Source organism: Mus caroli, chromosome X (assembly GCF_900094665.2).
Source record: "Mus caroli chromosome X, CAROLI_EIJ_v1.1, whole genome shotgun sequence".
Lineage (NCBI taxonomy): Eukaryota > Metazoa > Chordata > Mammalia > Rodentia > Muridae > Mus > Mus caroli.
The window spans coordinates 66,628,595-66,650,792 of record NC_034589.1 but is presented as its reverse complement, the minus strand read 5'-3'; the positions used below and the strand labels follow the sequence as shown (position 1 = coordinate 66,650,792).

At 43.6% G+C, this 22,198-nt stretch overlaps 1 protein-coding gene and 1 pseudogene across 4 annotated transcripts in view; both read left to right on the top strand.

The window, feature by feature from the left end:
* Positions 1-1,953: 1,953 nt before the first annotated feature.
* Positions 1,954-2,258, top strand: LOC110287435 (annotated as a pseudogene).
* Positions 2,259-7,533: 5,275 nt separating this feature from the next.
* The window catches only part of Cd99l2 (CD99 molecule like 2), an 81,841-nt gene continuing 67,176 nt past the window's right edge, over positions 7,534-22,198 (top strand). For 2 of the 4 annotated variants that reach the window (XM_021153589.1, XM_021153588.1), the window contains exon 1: positions 7,534-7,860. In XM_021153589.1, the coding sequence (XP_021009248.1) occupies positions 7,794-7,860 (67 nt within the window). In that variant the 5' untranslated portion in view covers positions 7,534-7,793. The remainder of the gene's footprint in view (positions 7,861-22,198) is intronic. The other 2 variants (XM_029473299.1, XM_029473298.1) reach the window with 1 other exon arrangement.

The window sequence follows — 22,198 nt, the reverse complement described above, 5'->3', positions numbered from 1 at the left end:
TCATGTTTCTACAGATCTTGAAGATTTCAATCTCCAAGACTGTGGGCCAAATAAACCTCTTTTCTTTATACATTTCCCAGCCTTTAGTACTCTATTATAGACATGGACTAATACATGGTACAATGTGGATGAGCCTCAGAAACAATCCATGAAAAAAGGTAGAAAATAGAGATTACATAGTATATGACTGTCTTCATATGAAAAGTTTAGGGTATGCAAATTTTGAACCTGGGTTCTTGTGGCACATGCCTTTAATTTCAGCACCCACAGCCTGGTCTACAGAGGGAGTTCCAGGATAGCCAGGATGACACAAACAAAAAACCAAAACAGAAGAAAACAACTAACCAACAAAAAGCAAATTTTGGAGACAGAAATGAGATTAGTAGTTTCCAGGGGTTAGGGACAGGAGAAATGGAGAATGACTGTTTAAGTGGGTATAGGCTTTGTTTGATCTGGGAGTGATGAAAATGTTCTAGAACTATATAGAAGTGATTGTTTTGCACTAATTGAACCCTTATAAAAGATTTGCATTAGATTTGCTTGACAAGAAACTTATATAACACATCAGGTGAAAGTAAACATTTATTATTTATTTAATCCTATGTATGTCTTTCTGCATGTCCGTGTTATATGTGCATGTCTGTGTGTGGTGCACATGCTTGTGCATGCAGAAAGCAGAGGAGAGCATCAGGTGTCCTGATCTGTCACTTTCTGTCTTATTTCTTTTGATTATGGTCTGTCACTGAACTTGGTGCTAGGCTGGCAGTCACTTAGCCCCAGCGATGCACTCTCCACAGCACTGAAGATGCAGGCAGAGGCACCACCACAGCTAGAGTTGGGAAAGGTCATTTTGGCTCATAGTTTCAGTCCATCCTGGGGGAAGGGGAGGAAGAGAATACGCCTATGTCTAAAGTCTTTTTCCTTCCCTACTTTTATTCCTTTTGAGCCACCAGCTGTCTACATTCATTCATGGAGAGTCATTTAGTTTTAAAGACAGGCTCTTGCTATATAGCCTTGGCTGGCTTACAACTTGCTTTGTAGAGAAGGCTGACCTAGGAATTACAATGGTCTGTCTGTCCTTTATCTGTAGCGTACTGGAGGCCCCCCCTTATTTGATATTCTTCAGAAACACCCCAGAGACCCACCTAAAGGTGTGCTTCATGGATGCCCTAGCTCTATCTCTGCTTGCTTTTTTTTTTTTTTTTTGATCCTTGTTTGTTATTGTTTTGGAGGGTGATGGAGGTACAATGGGCAGGTGGGGTAAGAGGATATGGCGTGTGTGTGTGTGTGTGTGTGTGTGTGTGTGTGTGAAAGCCAGGGCTTCACATGTGCTAGGCAAGTGCTCTATCCAGCGATGCCTCCAGACATCTTAAGCACTTCACAATCAAATAAACTCAAATATCAAAACTAACCAGCACAAGGGTGATTTGTGCTTTATGACTGATACTTCAGCCCTCATGCTATCATCATCCAGCTAGGGCTGAGGGGCATGGAGCCAGTAGCAGGGGACAGCACATCTCACAGCAATTTGTTCCTAAACCTGTTTTTGTGTGTGGAGGAGTTGGGGTGGGCTTAGGGTCTACACCAGTGTCTTTCTTTGATTGCTCTCTTCCTTCATTGTTTTTAAATAGCGTCTTTCTCTGAACCAGACACTTATAATTTGGCTGTTGGCTGGCCAAGTAGCTTCAGGGATTCAACTCTGCCTGCCTCCCACCACACCTAGCTTTTTATGTGGATTCCAGGAATCTGGACTCAGGTCCTCATGATACGATGGCGTACACTTCATTGACTAAGCCATCTCTTTGCCTTCTCTCTTTTATGAAAACAAACAAAAGCTGTCTTAAAAGCTTGGTGTTAGAATCAAGCACAGGGGCCATGAGAGTGGAAAGGATACATTCCCAGTGAAAAGGATACATTTTTTCCTGTCCCAGCCGCCACTGGAGACCAGCAGCCATGGCCCTGCACTGCCCCATGGCTGTGGACCTCAACATGGGCCACCAGGTGATGAAGAACTTCAGCAAGCCTGCGCCTTGGGCACCTTACCAAGCACACCAAGTTCATGTGGGACATGGTCTGGGAGGTGTTCAGCTTCATGCCCTATGAGCAGCGCGCCATGGAGTTGCTCAGTGTCCAAGGACAAGCGCACACTCAAGTTCCTCAAGAAGAGAGTGGGCATGCACATCCGTGCCAAGAGAAAGCAGGAGCAGCTGAGCAATGTGCTAGCAGCCATGAGGAAGGTGGTGGCCAGGAAGGATTGATGAACAATCCCCCAATAAAAGATCGTTCCTACAAAAGGAAAGAAAGGAAGAGAGGAAGGGAGGAAGGAAGGAAGGATGGAAGGAGGGAGGGGGGAGGGAGGAAGAAAAGGATATATTTTGTTGGCCTAGGAGGCATTAGTAGGTTCTAGCATGATCGCCTGGTTAAAGTAGAAGCAGTGATGGATAAAGGCAAGCAAGTCATTGCATACAGGTGTGATGGGAGAGTTGTGTTGTCAGAAAAGGCAGATGCTAGTAAATGACCCATGAACTGATAAGTTTTGCAGGAAGGCAGGAGCTGAACCAAATCTCAGTGGGATGTGTAGGTCTGGGAGGAATTTGTTGGTCAGGGACAGGAGTTTAGACTTCTTGGTGAGATGCAGAGCCTTTAACATGAGGCTAGCTGCCTTTGAGGCTTCCTCTGTATGCTGGATGGAGAATGCTCTGGTGGAGTCTGCTGTGGATAGAGGGATGGATAGAACTGACCAGGAGAAGCTCATGGCTGCTTTTAGGATTGGGAGAGCAGTGATGCCATTTGCTGAGAAAGCATACTGGTGGAGAAGGAACAGAGATTCTGGTGACATCAGTGGACACTGTGGTTTAGACATAGCAATGCCTCTTGAAAGTCCTAGTGGAACAACATGGCACAGCTTCTAATTAGAGCTCTGTTAACATTTATGTCTCACGACTTTCCTGTGAGGTTTCTTAGGCAGCTTCACTGACAGAAAAGACAACAGAAAGAGCCCAGATGCTGATTCTGTGATTTGAGTCTCTCAAGTGCTTGCAGGGAGAGATTTCACCAGCTAAGTTCAATAAAGTCCAACAAATATTCATTCTTGTTCCTACTGAGGTCAGGATTCAGAGTAGAAAATGCTGCCTCGGAAATATTCTGGAGATATTAGTTATTTATTGCCAAGTGCGTATGCAAATTCCATATTAACTCGACTGAGCCCTGAAATGAACAGTGGCAGAGGGCCTCTCACATTAGGAAAACAAGCAGGTGGAAGGTTTTGTCCTGCCTGACTTAGCACGCAGGATTCCCAAAGTGGCTGGGTACTCTGCATATGGATAGACAGAGAGGAGGGCTCCTTCTCATCATAATGAGCCTCAACAAGGAGTAAGGACCAAGTGGCCTTTTGCACCTTGTTTTCCTTCTGGACCATTGCTGCACAACTAGTACTGCCCCTGTCTTCACCATGGTGTGGTCCTTGAGGGGCTGAGAAAGCCCCTCCCACCCCAAGGGAAGGCCATGCAGCTCTGTGGTTGAGTACATGCCTTGCATGTGTGAGGCTCTGGATTCAATCCTTCATGTCCCCTCCATCCTCCCTCCCTCTATTTCCCTCTTCCCCCTCCCCTCCTTTTCCATTTTTTCTTTCCATCTCTCTCCTCCTCCTCTCCCCTCTTCTTTCTTTGCCAGGGATACAACACAGGCAGAAGTCTTTACTGAACCCTACACACACACACACACACACACACACACACACACACACACACACTCTAGTGCTAGGGTTTTCGAAGGAAAATACTGGCTTTTACAGTCCAGTTCTGAGGTTCCTTGGAGAAACTGATCTACAAAACTCCAATAATCTGATCCTGTGCTCTTTGCAGCGTTACCCACTTCTGCTTAAACCTCTTCAGCGCCTTCCCTTGCTCCCCAAGTTTTGCCTGAGGTAGTTCTGTCAACTCCTATTTCATGTGTCTCTTCTCCAGTCCCTCTGGCATTCTCCTCAGTCGTTTTTTTTTTTTTTGTGTTTTTTTTTTTTTTTTTTTTTTTCTGGGAACTCCTTTCTTCTTGGCTGGGTCCACTGTTATTTTCCCATTACATCAATTCTACAGGACAATGGTCTGTAGGCAGAAGCCTCCAGCTCCTACACAGGGCCTTGACTCTAACTGCTTCCCTCTCCTGGCTCAATTCCCGTGTCCTTGAAGTTCCTCCTTTCCCCTGCCTTCTAACCAGGCCCAGACAACTCCTGCTACCCTCTAATGTGGCCTTTCGAATCCAGACCTAGTCTTTCCTCTTGCATTATGCTGGTCATTCTTCCATTAGCCACAGGCCTTGTCAGGCTGCAGGTTCTTTAGAAGCCTTTAATGCTTTTCCTGTGTTCTCAGGATCAAACCTTTGCTGTTGACTTGGCATCCAAGACCTTGTCTGACCTTGCCATATGACCAAATCCTCAAAACCAGAGACGAGGAGTGCTGTGGGGAGTCTGGTGATAATGTGCTTGCAAGTTATAAAAGAAGAGGGGTGCCTTTTCCAGAGCTTCTGTCCACTTATGGGACATGCTCTGCCAGTTTTCATACATCTGTGTCCTTGTGGGCTAAAGGCTCAAAGATGTGTCAATTTTGCCTGCTAGATTTTGTTTTCTTTTTCTTTTTTCAATTCGGGAAGTAGTAGGCTTGCAATTTTTTAATTTTCTGCAGCAAGCACTTTAAACAAAACACTGCAACGTTCCATTAAATAAAGGACTTTTGTACAGCAACAAAGTTCATGGTTACAGAATAAAGGTCAAGACTCTGGGGGTTGGAGCTTCTTTTTGCTTCTCTGCACATAACTGGCCGGAACCTTTAGTATGAAGTCAGCCATGGAGGATGGGACTCAGTGGGGAGCTAGGTTGATGGACAGGAGACCTTCCTTTCCCAATGCTCCCTCTTCCTGCAGCACCAGTGTGTGTGTGTGTGTGTGTGTGTGTGTGTGTGTGTGTGTGTAGGGTTCAGTAAAGACTTGGTGTTAGGGCCCAAGCCTGAGAGATGTGGCAGAAGCTCATGGGAGGCAGCTAATGCAGAGGTGAAGCATCAGGGAATGACAAGTATGCAGCATTTTCCTGTGTAGCCTTCGCTGGCTCTGATATTGTGGTAGTTCTCCTGCCTCAGCATCTGGATGGTTGGGATTGAAGGGATGACCCACCACAACTGTCAGAGAAGAGCCATTTCAACAGGGACAATGGTACTCTCTTGATGGGCACCTTAAGCAGTATTAAGTCCTGGTTGGTAGATGCCACCTACTTCGGTTGCTTTGGCCAAGGCTGAAGGAGGTCCCCATGGAAAGGTGGATGGCACATAAAATTTGAGGGTGACCATTTTGTGAGAAAGGTTTGGCAGCTGTTCAGTTGGGTAGCAATAGAACTTCATGGTCCTGGCAAGATGCTGAAACCCAAGACCTCCAAGAGATCATGGCTTAACAGGAGAAGAAAGCCGGGGAGTGGTTGAACACCAGGCTGACTCACAGAAAGACAAAGGGTCATTGGCAGTGTTCTTGGCATACTCTGGACAACTGCTGTGCTCCTAGGATCATGATACATTTTTCTGTCTTGTGAAAAAGGTCAGCATTTTAGGAGGAAAGCTTGAAGAACCCAAATGCTTTTTTCCAGTTGGTGGCAATATTCAGGGCATGAGAAGTTCAGGGAAGAGCTAGGTGTACAGGGTAAGGAGAAGGACATAGTGTGTCTACAAGATGCTTGGTCAGCCATTGGTCCCAGAACTCAGAAGCATTGATACTAAGGAAGTTGTGCACAGTGAAGGGTACAAGGATTATGGCTTGTAAGTGTTGGATTTCCTGTGTGTAAACAGTTCCATGTTCACTTGGCATTCAGCAGGACTTCAATTATCTGAGTTGCTCAGCAAGTTCCAGGTAAGCACTTCTCTCCAACTGAAAGATGCACCATGCTTCCCACACTCAAATTAACCCCACTTAAAAGAGACTGAGAGACACACTAGGCCCCAGAGACATCATCTTACAAAGGGGGTGCTATCTCATAGCCTTATTCAGGCACTTTGATTAACTAGGTTTTTTGTTTATCTGGTATCATTTGACATATTATAATACACCACTCTTTTTTTTCTTGGTTCTTGCTACTTTATCAAGGCAGGTCATCTTTTATGCTTAACTTGTGTTGTAGAGAAGCATAGAAGTTAGGTCCTGCATCATTGCCTGCCAGTACCTCCACTGTGATAGCTCAGTTTCTTAGAGTCCGCACTATAGTCCATCCTACCACTCCATCACCCCATCAACTTTGTTGTTGTTGTTCAGCAAGGTCTGTTCCATGGGCTTCTGAAAGCCATTGTTCTTGGCCCCTTTGATTGCATAGTCCCATGGTAATTCCCTCAAAGTCAAGACACTCCCACTCATTCATTTCCTCTCCTTGATTACTGAGGGGATACATAAGGTCATTATAAGAAATAAAGATTTATCGGCTATTTCTACTCTTCAGCTCCAGCCGGGATTTTTTTTTTTTTTTTTTTTTTCCATGGGAAGGTCTACTCTAACACTTTGTGTTTGTCTTTCCCAGTCTCATGTTTAGTGCAATGGATAGAATAGAAACAGAGAAAGGGGGACAGAGAGGGAGTAAACAGAGGGAGGGAGAGGAAAGGCAGAGACAGACAGACAGACAGACACAGAGGGGTGTATGTGTGTGTGTGTGCGCCTGCTTGTGCATATGTGTTCTTTCTACACACGAACCCTGGGGATAGGAGTAGGAGCAGTCCTTGGAAGTGATTCCAGGGCAGCCGCATGATGATGATGGCATGGACAGGTTCCATGCTGCCACCCTGAGCAGTGTTTCTTTGTCCTGAGAGCTGGCTGCAGCCCGGCTCATCTTGGGAGCTTTCACTTCCAGGCTGCAGTAAGTAGGCTTTTGGTTGTCAGCAGCAGAGAATATCTGCATTCTCGCCGCCAGGGAGGCGGACTCCATTTGCAGAGATTCATGGGAAAAGACTGCAGCGCGTTTGTTGGTCACAATAGATTGAGCAGCTGTGAACTTTCGCAGTACTAACCCTGTCTCTAACGCAAGTCTCGGGGAACTGTTCCCCAGAGCTTTTACTCTGGGCTGAGCTCACCCTCCCTGTTGCCTGCCATGGCTTCGCCAGCTTCCACCTGGTTCCTAGCAGCTACACAAACAGATCCGTTCTTTTAGTCCGGGACTGGGATTTTGTTGCAGTTTTCAGCCTGGAGTAGCAAGTGCTGCTGAGGCACTGAGGTCCTCAAAGCTGGGAGAACTGAGCTAGAGGAGGAAGGTGCGACCCAAGGTCACAACCTCTGGGCAGGGTGTAGTGGTCTCACAGGTGGCCTTTTCTGAACATCACTTCCACAGCTGTTTCCCACCCCTTGGCTTCTGGTGACACACTGCTAGGGGCTAGCAGGCCACTTCTGACATTCCCATAGCGACAGCGGGATGGGAAGGGGCCTGTGAGCAGCAAGTACACATGCCACCCAATCCAGATCAGGAGACCCAATAGGTGTCTGTGAGCCCCGTCCCCGCCCTCTTCCCCATGTCCCGCCTCCAGACTGCGGCCAAATCTCGGAGACAGCAGTGTTTCCCCCGTCTCCTGCAGTGGGCCCAGCAGAGTCAGCCTCTCAACTCCCCCCGCCCCCCGCAGGCATCTAGTCGCGCCTCGCCACCGCCCTCCTAGGCTGAGCTAGTAGTGCCAGCTCTGGGCGGGGTCCTGCGGTTGTGCTAGGCTCCTCCTCCCCGGCTCTTCCCCTCCCCCAGGGCCCTCCTGCGCTAACTGTGCTCCTCCAGGCCCCTGCGCCTGCTCCCAGCCATGGTAGCCAGGCTCACCGCTTTCCTCGTTTGCCTCGTTTTCTCCTTGGCCACCCTGGTCCAGAGAGGTAAGGTGGGTGCGGGCTGGGGCACTCAGGGACCCCGCCCTGTGGCCTGGGGGTCGCTCTGCGCATGAGCGGCCCTGTCTCCGCCTGGCTGACCCGAGGGGGGGGGCATCGGGCGACCTGAGCTCTAGGCCAAGGGGTGAGGGTCTGAGACTTTTGGAACTGAACCCACTGTGAATTGAAGATGAGGGATGGGACCTTCTTAGGGCTGGTATTAAAATACTAGGATATTCAAAATCCTAGCCAAGCATTGGTGACAACAGCTGTCCCTAGGAGTGTACCTTGGGAAAAACCTTGGAAAAAGCAGTCATTTTGAAAATTGACTGTGAGGCCACCTGCAGCAAAAGCATCTGGAGAGCTTCCCAGGAGACTTTCTGGCCACTTTCATCAGGATCTCGGAGGGTTTGGCGTGAGGCCAAGCAAAAATAGGGTGGGGGCAACTTGGAGGTCTTAACAGCGTCCTACATGCTTTTGGTGTCTGTCCCTACACTTCTAGAGACTTTGGTCATATTTTGTGAAGGAGGTGGACACAGAAATTGTGCTGAATCAAGGGAACAAGTTTCTTCCACTGTGTGCAACTCAATTTGTGGACCAGGCCGCAGTGGCATCACCTGGGGTCTAATGTTAGAAATGCAGTAAGTAGCTCATGACCTACTGAGTCAGATTCTGTGTTTTATTTAGCGAAATAATCAGATCCTCCAGGAATTTGCAGGCACATTCAAGTCTGAGTAACATCTTCCTATAATAAATACAATCTGTGATTGAGCATAGCATCTTAAGCATGTACCAGTAGAGTCTTCTTTCATTTATTTATGTCCCGTTTCCACATCAGGAGGAGAAAATGGCTTCAAGAAAACACTGCAATTATAATTGATTCAAAGCAAGATTATGCTTTGAGCTTTCTGAAAATGAAGGCAAACCCAACCAGTAAGAAACATAGGCTTAGGCAAACAAAACTTGGTCTTAGCACTGACTTTTAGTAAGCTTATGTCACTTACAGAACCTTTCAGTGAGCTACAAAGTCTCGGTTCTGGGTTCTAGGAGCTGATGCTGCAGAGGGTGAAGACAGCTAAGACTTGTATCTCTGCGATGACAATCTGGTAGAGGAAGAACCCCAGCATGAACATCAGATCTATGTCATAGATGCTATGGAGGGAGGAAAGCAAACAGTCACAGGGATAAAGAGTGGCTCACAGTTTTAGTCTCCCTTTGGTGATAAAATTTTTATTGTCTGATGGGCTTTTGTAAAGCATCCAGTAGCCCACCTTATCCTTGAGGGTTGTGTTCCAAACACTGCGGGAGATGCCTGAGACTATAAATGTGGACTTTTTTTTTTTCCTTTGCTGAATTGGAACATGAAGCCCTGTGCATGGTAGATAATTGCATCTTATAGCGTGGAGGTTTTTAAACTAGACTATAAATGGCCTCAGGTTTTCCTGCTTTGAGTTGAGACAGATTGGGGAAGCTGGTAGAGGTGAAGTCATACAGTGATTAATTGGCAGCTAGGGTTTGCTCCCAGGCTTCTATGACTCCACAGTAACCATCTTAAAACACTAGGCATCATTCATTTAGACCTGGAGGCTGCCCCACTTCTAACCTTCCTTGGCTTCCTGAAAATGAGTTCTCTAAACCTGTTTAATCAGTGCATATAATGACTAAAGTCACAAAGATGTCTTTGGTGCAGGAATGTAACCGTCTTAGATCAGCTACCACTTCCTGGGTGTTTTCTGTGTGCCATGTATATCATATGTCTTCTTTCCTTGTTTGCTTTTTTTTTTTTTTTTTTTTTAAGACAGATATTCATGTAGCCCAATTTGGTAGCCTCAAATTTGCTGTGTTCAAAGCTGGTCTTGAACTCTTGATCCTCCTGCCTCTGCTTACTGAGACTGTGGCTTAGATTTCTGGTTCTCTTGCCTCTACCTCCTGAGACCTGGGGTTATACTTATGTGGCACCATGCCTAACGTGTATCTTGTTTTGAGTGAAACATCACAACAACTGTTCAGGTTAGGATCCTCACTTCCAGGTAAGGGAACTGAGGTGACATCATCAGAAGGAATAGCAGGGTTCAATCCAGATAAGCACACCGCTCTGTGATCTTTCTGTTTTTCTTTGTTTGACCTAAGAGTACTAAGCCAGAAGTATCTTTGTTTTGAAGGTAGGGACCTAATTTTTCTGTAGTGGGGTCCAGAGAGCTCTACCTCAGTGTCCCTTTACTGGTCCCATTACTGGTCCTCAGTAATGGGTTGTACCTGAGCAACCATAGAAGGCAGGCGGAAGGTCCCAGAAGCACTTCTGGGGATAAGATGTAAAATCCCTCCAGGATCTAGGAAGCAGAGATAGATCTTAGTTCTGAAAAGTTGAAAGGGTGATTAAGAAGTTGCTCTATAGAAACATAGGGGGAGTTAACATTAATGTATGTTCTACTGCTTCTGAAACATTTTCTGAGGACAGGTGTGTCATCTGAAGGTTCCCTGAGTGGCAAGTTGTTCTTCTGAGCGCCAGGGAGAAGGACCTCAGGTGTGTGTGTGTGTGTGTGTGTATTTGTGTGTCTAAGAGTCCTAATGGTACCTATACTTCAAGAAGGCCTTCCATGAGACAGACTCTTAGTACATCACACACATGTATCCCATGTACCAACCTGGGAAGGTTGCCACTGTGATCTGCTTTACCCCTCGACATACATAGTGACCTGTTTCAGTCTTGAAAAATAAGGGACAAATAGGGTCCATGCAATTCAAACTGCTTTGCAATTCCATTTTACCACAGCCAGGACCATCCAGTCAGTAAATAGACAGCTCTCAAAGGACAAAATATAAATGGCTAATAAATATTTGAGGAAATGTTCAACCTCCTAGGTCTTTGTGGAAATGCAAATTAAAATTGCTTGAGGTTAGAATGGTGCTGATGAGGATGCAGGGGGCCTTACTCACCACTGGTACAGCCACTGGAAATCAGTATGAGGTTCCTCAAAAACTGCAAATAGAGCTCATGTTATGATTCAGCTCTACCACTCCTGCACACATACCTAAAGAACCTTAAGTTAACAGACCATGAAGATAGCTGTGGACCATGTTTGTCACTATTCCTGATAGTCAGGATTATGGAATTAGTCTAGACTCCCATCAATTGACAGGTGGCTAATGAAAATGTACATGTACACAATGGAGTTTTGAAATAATTTAAATTATTATTATTGTTATTATTATTGTTAATGTTATTATTATTGGGGTGTGTATGTGTAGGCACCATGCCACACTGCAGGGAACACATGGAGGTCAGAGGACAACTTTCTTTCGTTGTTGTCTTCTTCCACCATATAGGTTCCAGGGATCAAACTCAGGTTATCAGGCTTGATGGCACATGCCTCTCCCTACTGAACCAGCCTCACAATGGAGTTTCATTCCTCTGTGAACAAGAAAAATTATATTCCATGCTGGCAAATGGGTAGAACTGGAGATGATCATGTTAAGTAAAAATATGTCACCCAGAAAGGCAAATACCCAAATGTCTTTTCTCATATGCTAAGTCTATATGTGTATCCATGTGTATATTTATATTTGCTTGAATGAAGATAAAGCAGGGCTATTGAGAAGAGGTAGGGAAGTAGTAATGTAACAAGAAAAGGAGGAGGTGAATGGGGGAGAGATAAATATAACATTTTCTCAGATGTGATTATGTGAATATACGAAATCAAGATGGTGGCAGAAGGGAGAATACGTAGTGGATAATGGGGACAGTGAACATGAGTGAAGTACAACAGTATATATATGACATATAATGAAGCTCATTACTTTGTATGTTAATTTTAAAAATGAAATAAAAGGAGTGGACAGTAACCAACTTCCTCCATGAGAAACATGTAGCTCCACGGAGTTTAGCAGCCTTCTGGAGCCGATACTGTTAGTTTCTTCAGTTATACCATGGGGACAGTAGCCCTTTCTTCCTGGCGTGGTATTTACTAGGATTAAATACATTTAAGTGTCTAAAGTGCTCAGCACAGGACCTACCTTCCAGAATCCCTTTTCAGATTAGTACATATTAATCCGACTTCTTTGATGTTCCAAGCAACATTTTAAAAAATGCACTTTGCACATCCTGACTGTGTTGTTTACATGAAATGGTCAGAGGTCTCACATCTATGCAAACAAAAATTAGATTAGTGGTTGCTGAGGAGTAGGGGAAGGAGATGATGGTAAGTCACTGCTTAGACGGTAAAGGCTTTGGGGAATAATGAAATAGAGAAAGGTGATGCTGTACATTCTTAAAGTACCATAAAAATGATTGGGTTAGACACATTGAAAAGTTTATTTGTGTTATGTGAATTAAATCTTCATTTCAAATAATTCAAAAAGCTGAAGACGTAGCTCATTGGTGGAATACTTATTTGACATGTGCAAGGACCTGGGTTCTATCTTAATTACCACAAAAAAGAAAGAATGAATAAATAAATGTAATCTTTTAAAAAAGAACAAAAGGAAACTGGATGTGCTGACCTATGCCTAATCCCAGCATTTGGGGTTGATGCAGAAGGATTGCTGTGAGTTAGAGAGCAGTCTAGACTATAGTCTAGACTACTACTAGCCTAAGGAAAGAAAAGGAATCCAAAATGCCACATCACACCAAAAGAAAACAACCACTCTGCTAATTATGCCACATGTGGTGACACAAGCCTTTTATTTTCAGTGTTCCATAAGTGGAGTCAGGAGGATCTTGAATTTGGGGCTAGCCTTCTGCCTCAGCAAACAGCCAGCAGAACTAGGTGCACAAGAGCACAGTGACCCCAGGTGCTAAGCACTGAGTGGCCATGCTGGGATCCTAACAGCAATCTGGACACTGACTTGGGGGATCAGGCTTTATAGATGTGCCCCAGAAAGTATGCAAGATTGGCGTTAAGCTCCTTGACTCTGCCTTCCTTAGTCGTGGGAATTGGGTATCATGAGGATGGGGAGAATTTTTTTTCCCTGAGTGGTTCTGAGGTTACCATTTTGTGTGTTAATTAGTCCTTTACAGGGTCTGGAGACTGAGTCTTGAGAGGTTTAATAAGTTATCAGCCCCACTTTTGATGTTACAGGCCGTCATTTCTCAGCACAAGACAGACAGCAAGTAACTGTAACAAATGCACAGAAGCCATTCAAACGGGTATTTGCGGGTAGCAACGAAAATAATGTTATGATTGGGGGTCTTCAAAGCATGAGGAACTGTGTTAAAGGGTCATAGCTTTAGAAAGCTTGAGAGCCACTGCTTGAGAGAGATGACAATGAAAGGCCTGTTCTGGCCGCTCAGAGAGGCCTAACGACCGAGAGCTTCACTGGGCTCCAGGAATTATACTTTCTAGATGCACTGACTTTCCTGTCTCCAGGTGTGTTTCCTATCTGATGGTTTGATTTTCCAACTTTGTGTTTACTGTCACTTTGTACAATGTGAATGTCCTTCCTCTACTGCTCTTGAGTGACTGGGAAGCTTGGCTCAGAGGCTCCTGAACCTTTCTTTATTGTAGACTCAGTTCTTCCAGAGGCCTGCTCAGAGGTCCATTGACTGAGGATTTGTTGTTCTAAAGTAGGTAGATAAGATCACCATTGGATTTGCTGGTACATGTCTGTAATCCCAACCCTCAGGAGAATCAGGAATCCAAGGCTAGCCTCAGCTATACAGCAAATTAGAGGCCACTCTTCCATAGGTCTGCATATCTGCGCTTTAGTCAACTGGCCTCTGAAGTCACAAAGTGTTGCTTTCATTGAATTATATACATTATAAGTCACATAGTATAGTTGAGATTCCAGGTAACAATACATATTCTACCTTGCAAGTGGAGAAGTGTCCAATGATTTTTAGCCCCAGTTTCAAAACTGTGGCACAAACTCACTGAGTTGTAATGTCCTGCTGAAATGTTCCATCCCCTAATGCTTTCCCCAGTTTTCCTATTGGCAGTGACTGTGTATACCTCTAGCACAAAGCTGGTCCCTTTAGTTCTCTTGAGTAGCAATGATCATTAGAGGTATTTGGTGTTCTGTGTATCTCTTTATTTCTAGGCCTTTGAATGATGCCATGATGTGTCTGTTAGTTGCCAGTTGTCACATTCTCTCTCCAATGAAAGGGGGTAAGCTAGTTGGATCCAAAGGTTTTTTCTAGAATTTTCTCTATGGTTCTATGGTTGAGGCTTCATACAGAGAGCACAATGTCCAGTAGGACAGCTCCCTTAGTGGAATTGGCAGCGCATCAGTCTTCAGAAGTCTAGATTAAGCCACGAGCTGCGGCATCCTGGGGCCCTTGTCTATGCCAGAGAAGAGTTACTTAGGTTTACCTGTGTCTACATACAGACTACAGAGCAGTTCCTTACCACGATGACTCTGAATTTTAGCCTGGAAGTTGTATGTGTGGTTGGGGTAGCATAGTGTTAAAACCTGTCTAGCATATTTGAGCTTCTGGGTTCCAGGAATTGGTGGTGGGGCAATAAGAGGAAAAGGAAAGTTGGTTGATTGAGAATGGATATTTTGTTGGCAAGGGAAAAGTGGGTGCTATCCTGTGCAGTGTAAAGATGTTTGGCACACAATCTCTTGCTTTTACCTAGCAGATCCAGGTAGCACCCTTCTGTCTTGCAACCAGAAGAGGACTGCAGATAGTGCCCAGTGTGTGCTGGAGCATGGATCTCTACAGGTGGAGTACCACTGATTTTGGCAAAGATGTATATCTCATGACTCTCAAGATGTCTCTGTATGTGTGTGGTACTAGGTATAGGAATGAAAGCCAAGACACACCCCAGACCTTGACAGATTATTTTTTTCTGAGACAGGATCTCTATATGTAGCTCAGGCTAGCCTTGATTTCACATGTTTCTCCTGCTTTTGCTCCCAAATGCTAGGATAAAAGGTTTCAGACAGCTTGCAGATGTATGTTTTGAGTTCCCTCTCTGATTTCAATACTCCAATGAGTCACCAAATTTTCTGTTTTCCTTACTGCCTCAGGATAGATGTGTTGGAAGACTTGAGGTCAGGGGACATCTTTGTGGGTTGGTGTCAGCTCCACTGATCTCAGATCCACCCTGGACTCTGCTGAGCTTTGGCTGTTCTAACTGTATAGGAATTAAATAAGATGGATAGACGGTAGGTCTCTCCAACCTCAATGCCTGAAGAGTTTTGGTTTTGGGTTTTTGTTGTTGTTTGTTTGTTGTGGTTTAATTTGAAAAACTTTTATAACAAAAGTTTTAGCAAAAATGTGCTTTGATGACTAATGGAGTGTGCAGTCTGTCCTGTGCCTTAATTTTTTTACCTGTAATATGGTAAATACCAATAGTGAGAAACCATATTTAAAATGCACATGAAGGTCATCAAGGGTTTTAGCATCTAGAGTTGTAAGACCAAAACGTTTGATGCCTCCTATTCCAAAATTATACCCAGGAGTGTAGTTTCTGCTGTGCACAGTGCTTATCACTTCATTGTTATGAAGTGGTGCCCAATGATCTCCCAAAGAAGCAGGTGTGGTTCTATAGTAGCCATTGTGTAACAGCCTTGCCAGCACTTGGCCTTGTCAACTTTACCATGATAGAAACCTACAAGATTTACACATTTATATTACTCTGATTACTGTGGGGCCGTCTAAGTTGGTTTCTTCTTTAATGAATTACCTTCGGATCAGTTCCCTCTTTATGATTTTCTCCTGGCTCCTGCTCACAATGCTCCATTTCCTGTTTTCTTGGCTGTATTTTTCTTCATTATCATTGCAATATATCTCTGTCTGTCTGTCTGTCTGTCTGTCTGTCTGTCTATCCATCTATTGATCTCTCCAAGTCATCACCATTGTTTGCCCTAATCTTAAGTCATACATGAAAGGACTGATAACTTCTTTATTGAGTCATTTAAAAAAGTCAGTATCTTTTGTTTATCAAGGCAGGTGTTTTGTGTTAACAGATATGGAAATAAAATATTAGTCTTTGCTCTCAGTTTATAATCTTGTACAGCAAAACCAAGAGAATAAACTATAATATAATCAAATGAAAGGTTGTAGTTGTAGCACTAAAGAATATATATATTATATCAGGGTTATACACACACACACACACACACACACACATATAGCTTCGAAGTCTAAAATACATGATTTCTTTGAGTTTTTGTTTTGCTTTGCTTGGTGTCACCAGCTCTTAGATCCTTTCAGTCTTCAGGGCTTAATTTAGGAAAAGCACTTTTGCTTTTGAGTCAGTCTTATTCCTTGGCTCTAACATTTTGGCTTCACAATTTGATTTGAGGAGAGTTTTTATTACATTTCTTAACTTACTATGCAGAAGCTTGACTTTGGTGCTTTGCCTGCCTTGGAAAGTTTCTAATGCCTCAGAGGCATGTGTGTGGGCTCCCACAGCTCTGGATTTCTTGTTGTCTCATAAGCTTTATCAGTTTTGTTTATTTGCTTCCTTATTTATTTTTAAAAACGTTTTTATTTTTGAATGTTTTATATATTTATACAATGCATATTGAGCATATCCATGTACGACTCTCTCCCTCCAACGCCCCCCCCCCCCGGCCCTATCCCATGTCCCTTCCAACTTCATGTCTTTTTAATTGTTATTAATATTCTCTTAAATCAAATTAGTACTGCACATATATACATGAGAATGTGGCTGCCCACTGAGGCATGAACAAACTACAGTAGCCACATCCCCACAGGAGAGTGACTCTCAATAGTCATTAGGATTCTAAACGTGCACTGTCAACACATCTAGCCTGTTTTGTCAGTTTTTGAGCTTGTGTGTGTGTGTGTTGGGGGGGAGGGCGGGAGGGGGAGGGAGACATCCATTTCTCTTTAGGTATCTTTCTTTAGCACTCTACCTTTGTTGAAATAATTTCTCACTGAACCTGGACAGTTGTAGATTGTACAGCTAGCAAACCCTCAGCATCTGCATGTTTCTATTCCACACTGCCAGGGTCCTAGATTCACGCTGCCATGCCTGGCTTCTATGTGGAAGCTGCAGATCCAAACTCAGGTACTTGACCCATCTCCCCAGTGGTCTCCTGAGCATCTCATTTTGTTTGTTTTGGTTTGGGTTTTTCAAGACAGGGGTTCTCTGTATAACCCTGGCTAGCCTGTGTAGCACAGGCTGGCCTTGAATTCTCAGATTTCCACCTGCCTCTGCCTTCTGAGTGCTAGGATTAAACGTGTTTGCCACAACCACCCAGAGTTTGCTTGTTTTTTAGACAGGATCTCTCTATGTAGCCCTGACTGTCCTAAAAAACTCTGTAGTGGACACAAAGCACCAACCACCTCTGCCTCTTGAGTGTTGGGATTAAAGGACTGACCTGTCCCTAACCAAAAATTATATATATTTGTGTGTGAGTGAGTGAGTGAGTGTGTGTGCGAATGTGGAGGTCAGAGGACAATTTATGGGAGTCAGTTCTCTCTTCCATGTGGGTTCCAGGGATTGAGGTCAGGTAGCAATCATCTTTACCCTCTGAGCCATCTTACTGGCCCAACATTTGGGGTTTTTAAAAGAAGGTATCAGATCCCCATGAGCAAGAGTTACAAGCAGCCATAAGCCACCTGATCTGAGTGCTGGGAACCAAATTCAGCAAGAGCAGTGCATCTTCTTGACTGTTGAGCCACTTCTCTAGTCTATTCTTGCTATTTTCTTTAAGACAGTGTCTCCTGTATTACAGGATTACACTTAACTGCCTGTGTAGGTGAGGATGACCTTGAACTTTTTGACTGCACCCCTGAACTGCCAAGATTACAGGCAGGCACTCTGGTTTATGTGATAGTAGGGATGGAACTCAGGGCCTGTGAATGTTATGCACATACTACCAACTGTGTTACATTCCCAACTTATGTCTTGTAGGTTTGAGTTCATTTTTAAAGTAATAGTTCTGACACTATTGTCTTCAGTGAATTCTCTAGGAAGCAGAACTGGAGAAAAAAAGGTGTGGCTCTCATTTTTTGTTATTTGGGAAGGTGTTGAGTTAACTTAGTACAAAGCAGACAACGGAAATACAAAGGCATAGATAGCACTCATTACTTGAATTTGTGGCAGATGTCTAGGCAAATGGCATCTGAATAGTGAACCCCATAACCTTTGACTTGAACTTGGGATCAAGCATTGTCTAGGAACACAGTTAATGATATAGCTTGGTTATTTGTATTCTGCAATTAAAAAATACATTTAGAAATTTTACCATCTCCTTCTTGATCCTTCCTTCCTTCCTTCCTTCCTTCCTTCCTTCCTTCCTTCCTTCCTTCCTTCCTTCCTTCCTTCCTTCCTTCCTTCCTTCCTTCCTCTCTCTTTTTCTCTTTTCACATACAAGGGATTGAACCTAGCATCGTCACTTAGTAGCCACATGCTTCTGAGCTCTATGGACAGCCGAAACCTGGTCTTTCTAAAATTATTCTTTGTTTTTGAAATCAATCTACCTGCAGGTTTCTGTCACGTACAGCTGAGAATAAAAATTTCAAAGTATTAAATGCTATTAGGATTCCTACCACTCCCATTGTTTTTTGTTTGTTTGTTTGTTTGTTTGTTTGTTTCAGACAAAAATCTTCCTGTGTAGCCTAGTCTGTCCATGACCCAGGTCAGGTCACTTACAACCACCTGTAACTCCAGGTCCAGAGGATCCGAGGCCCTCTCTGTAAGCACTGTACTAATACATGGGCAACCTCTCAGCCCCTATACACATCATTTAAAAAATCTTAGAAAGATATCATTTTCTTTTACATTATTGAGATTTCCCATTCACATGTGATCTATGTAGTTTTTTATCTTTGTGTTTATTTTCATAATCTTATTCATCTTTGTTTCTCACAGTGCTGTTGCCAAGCATTTCATAGTATAGATTCGTGTTATGAATAGGATCTTTTCTCCCTTCTCTATTTCTCTAACTCATAAATATTGTTGTTTGAGAAAGATAATGATTTTTTAAATATATCTGAAATTAGCAGTAACACACTTAACTGTGTGTGTGTGTGTGTGCACATGTTTAATATCAACAGCTTCCAATGATGACCCATACCCTCTGGTTGAGAGAGAGGGAGGGAGGGAGAGAGAGAGAGAGAGAGAGAGAGACAGAGACAGAGACAGAGACAGAGACATAGACAGAAAGACATAGAGAGACCGAGAGAGACAAAGACAGAGACAGAATGACAGAGAGACAAAGAGAAACAGAGTGACAGATAGACAAAGACAGAGAGACACAGAGAGACATAGAGAGACCGAGAGAGACAGAGAGACAGAGAGATAGAGAGATAAGGACAGAGAACACTTCACTGACTGAGCTAAATTCCCAGACCCATTGTTTTCCCCACTGTGTAGCCTGGGCATGTGCCAGGATGCTTGGTTTTAACTAAGTTTTTGAAATGTATATAGTTATAGAATAATATCCATTAAATCCAGTCAAATATATAATTTATGTAAAAATAGGGGTTTTATGGCCTGTTTTATTTAGTTTTATATCCCTAGGACATGTAAGAGGGTGGGTACTTAATATTAACATTTTTCAGTTCAATGGAAGGAAGAACGGATAAATAATTCCACAAATTTCCATTCATAAGCATAGAGCTATAGAGATTTTGCTTTGAAGCAGGCATAGTGGGGAAGTTGAGGTAAGAAAATGGTTGGAGAATAAACAATTTTGTCTTCTTTTTCTCTTGATTCCTTTTACGTTGTAGCTGTCTGCCTCACAAGGCTTCTTGTTCATGAATTTTCATAACTGCTTTATTTGAATGAGCTCATATGTCCCACACTATGAAATACAAGATAACAACCTTTTGGTACATTCCACTGGGAGGGATGGCCTAAAAGTTGGGGTGAATGGAGTCAGGCAGTGTTAAACACTGCCATCAGTAGAATTCCATGTGTATGACTTTCTTGGAATTACATCACTATGGAGACAAAGAACAAATTAGTGGTTATTTGGGGTTTGAGACGGTGCAGGATGGAGACATATGAGAGGTAGAGACAAGTATGCGTGTTATCAGAGGTGAGGAGAAGGGGTCATTATGGTGATGGAACTGTTCTTTGTCTGGACTGTGGTAATATCACATGACTCTACACATTTGATAAAAGTGTATGGAAATGAACAAACACTATCAAATGAATGCACGTAGAACGGCAGAAGTTCAAACCCAGTATAGGATTGTATGCATTTCAGTATCTTTCTTGTGATAATATACTATGTTTTGCCGTAATGTGACCTTTTGAGGAAACTGAGCAAAGCACAAGAAACCTCTTTATGTCGCTTCTTACAACTCTGTGAATCTGTAGTTATTTTGTTAAATTTTTGAGGTTATGTTACTCAGGAATTCTGGAGACATCTGCTAGATACATAAAGCAAGAGGCAGTTCAAACAATAATGTGTTCAGAAAGGAGGCAGCCAAGGGAAAAGGAGGAAGGAGTTTGCCATGAACTCTGTAGTATTTAAACAATTCTCTGGAAGTTTAGTTGGGTCAAGAGAGATGCCTGGCAGGAAGCCCCAGGTGCAGAGTTCAGCAGCCTCTGTGAATGTGACCACATAGATTTGGAGGAACATAGCTGAGATCATTAGAAACAGGTAGAAAGGCACTTTGGAGGTTGGATGACCATGAAAGATAGCATTCTGTGGCATACCTACAATAGCAAGTAGTCATATCTATGAAGGTCACTGAAGTGACACAGGATGAGTCAGACAAGAGGAAGATTTTATCTCAGAGACAAAGGACAGAGAGAATCTAGCTCAGTGGCCTCAAATCCACTAAAGGAATTAGGAGGATAAAGCTTCCATCTTTCCATGTGCATCCTTCCTTAAGCCAGCCTCTGCTATATTCCCGGCTCAGTGGATGGTATCACCATCTTGTCTGAAATGCCAAGGTTCGTTCTTATCATGCTCTTACCCTGGACCCCTCCTGGAAAACCTCCTACCCCTCTCCAATGTGGCATTCCTCCTCTGCCTTCTTTTCTTTCTCTGGCCAACACCCGCCACATATTCTGTATCCATAGGTTCTCTGTAGGCTGGTTTGTATGATTGGCCTGAGTCAGGATGCTTCCTCTGCCCTCAGACCCCTTTCTTCTGTTCCTTTGCATGCAAGGCAGAGAACCTGCCTCCTTTGTTCCAATGTCTCTATCAAACCCATATTTACTAATCCTTTCTCATCCTTAGTACCTGGTAATTGATAGGTACTTAGTTTTTGGTGACTAATTCATCTCATGCTGATATTCTGGTTCAAAAATCCCATGAAGCCTATTCACCACAGGTTTTCTGTTAACTGAATAAAGCTCCTTAGATATTGTGTGTATATGTGTCTTATATGTATGTTTGTGTATTTTGTGCACATTTGTATATATGTCATGGATAGAGGGCAACAACAACATGTGTTTTCAATTGCTCTCTAGTTTTTAAATAATAATTTTATTTATTTACCTTTTATGTCTGTTTTGGCAGCTCATATTTAAGTGCATCACTGTGTGCAGTGCCTAAATAGGTCAGAAGAGGGCGCCAGATTTCCTGGACCTGGAGATACAAGTGGTTGTAAGCCACCTAACATGGGGTTCTGGGAACTGACCTTGGGTCTTATGAAAGAGCAGTGAGTGATCTGAACCACAGAGCCATCTCTCTAGTCTGGGCCTCCTTAGTTTTTGACAGAATCTGTTACCAAAACTAAAGTTTACCAATTGACTAGGTAGAGTTACTAAGGAGTTGAAAGGACTGCCCTTTCTCTATATACCCAGTGCTAGATGTACAGATGAGTGCCACCACATCCAGCTTTTACATGGCTGCTGCTCGTCTGAAATCAGGCCCTTATGATTGTGCAGCAAGAACTTTACTGAGCCATCTTCCTAATCCTGTTTGACTGTTGTAAATAAAATGAGGTTTCCTGAGATTAGAATCATAGCACCCTGTCTCTTGTGCTTCTGTGCTGGCATTTGGAAGCACACCTTGTTTCATGCTTGGGCAATCAGGTTTAGGTTTGGTTGGAAGCCAGGTATATTTATGGTTTGTAGACATAAGACCTGTCTCTTTTCCATTTCACACTCTGAGTACTTGGCCATTTCTCGTCCTTTTTCTCAGCCCACTTTATATGTATGGGTCATCACTGATCCAGATGGGAGTTGCAGAACTCCTGATCCACTAAGATGTGAGACATGGCACCTGCAAACTCCTGTAGTCCTTGATCCAGCTGCTCTGTTACGCTTCCTTTACCAGGATGCACTTGATTCTTGAAGACAGTAGAAGACCTTCCTGCTGAAGTTGCTTCTGTCAAGTATTCATCCCAGCTATAAGACTAGACACTAAGCCAGGGGTGGTGGCGCATGCCTTTAATCCCAGCACTTGGGAGGCAGAGGCAGGCGGATTTCTGAGTTCGAGGCCAGCCTGGTCTACAAAGTGAGTT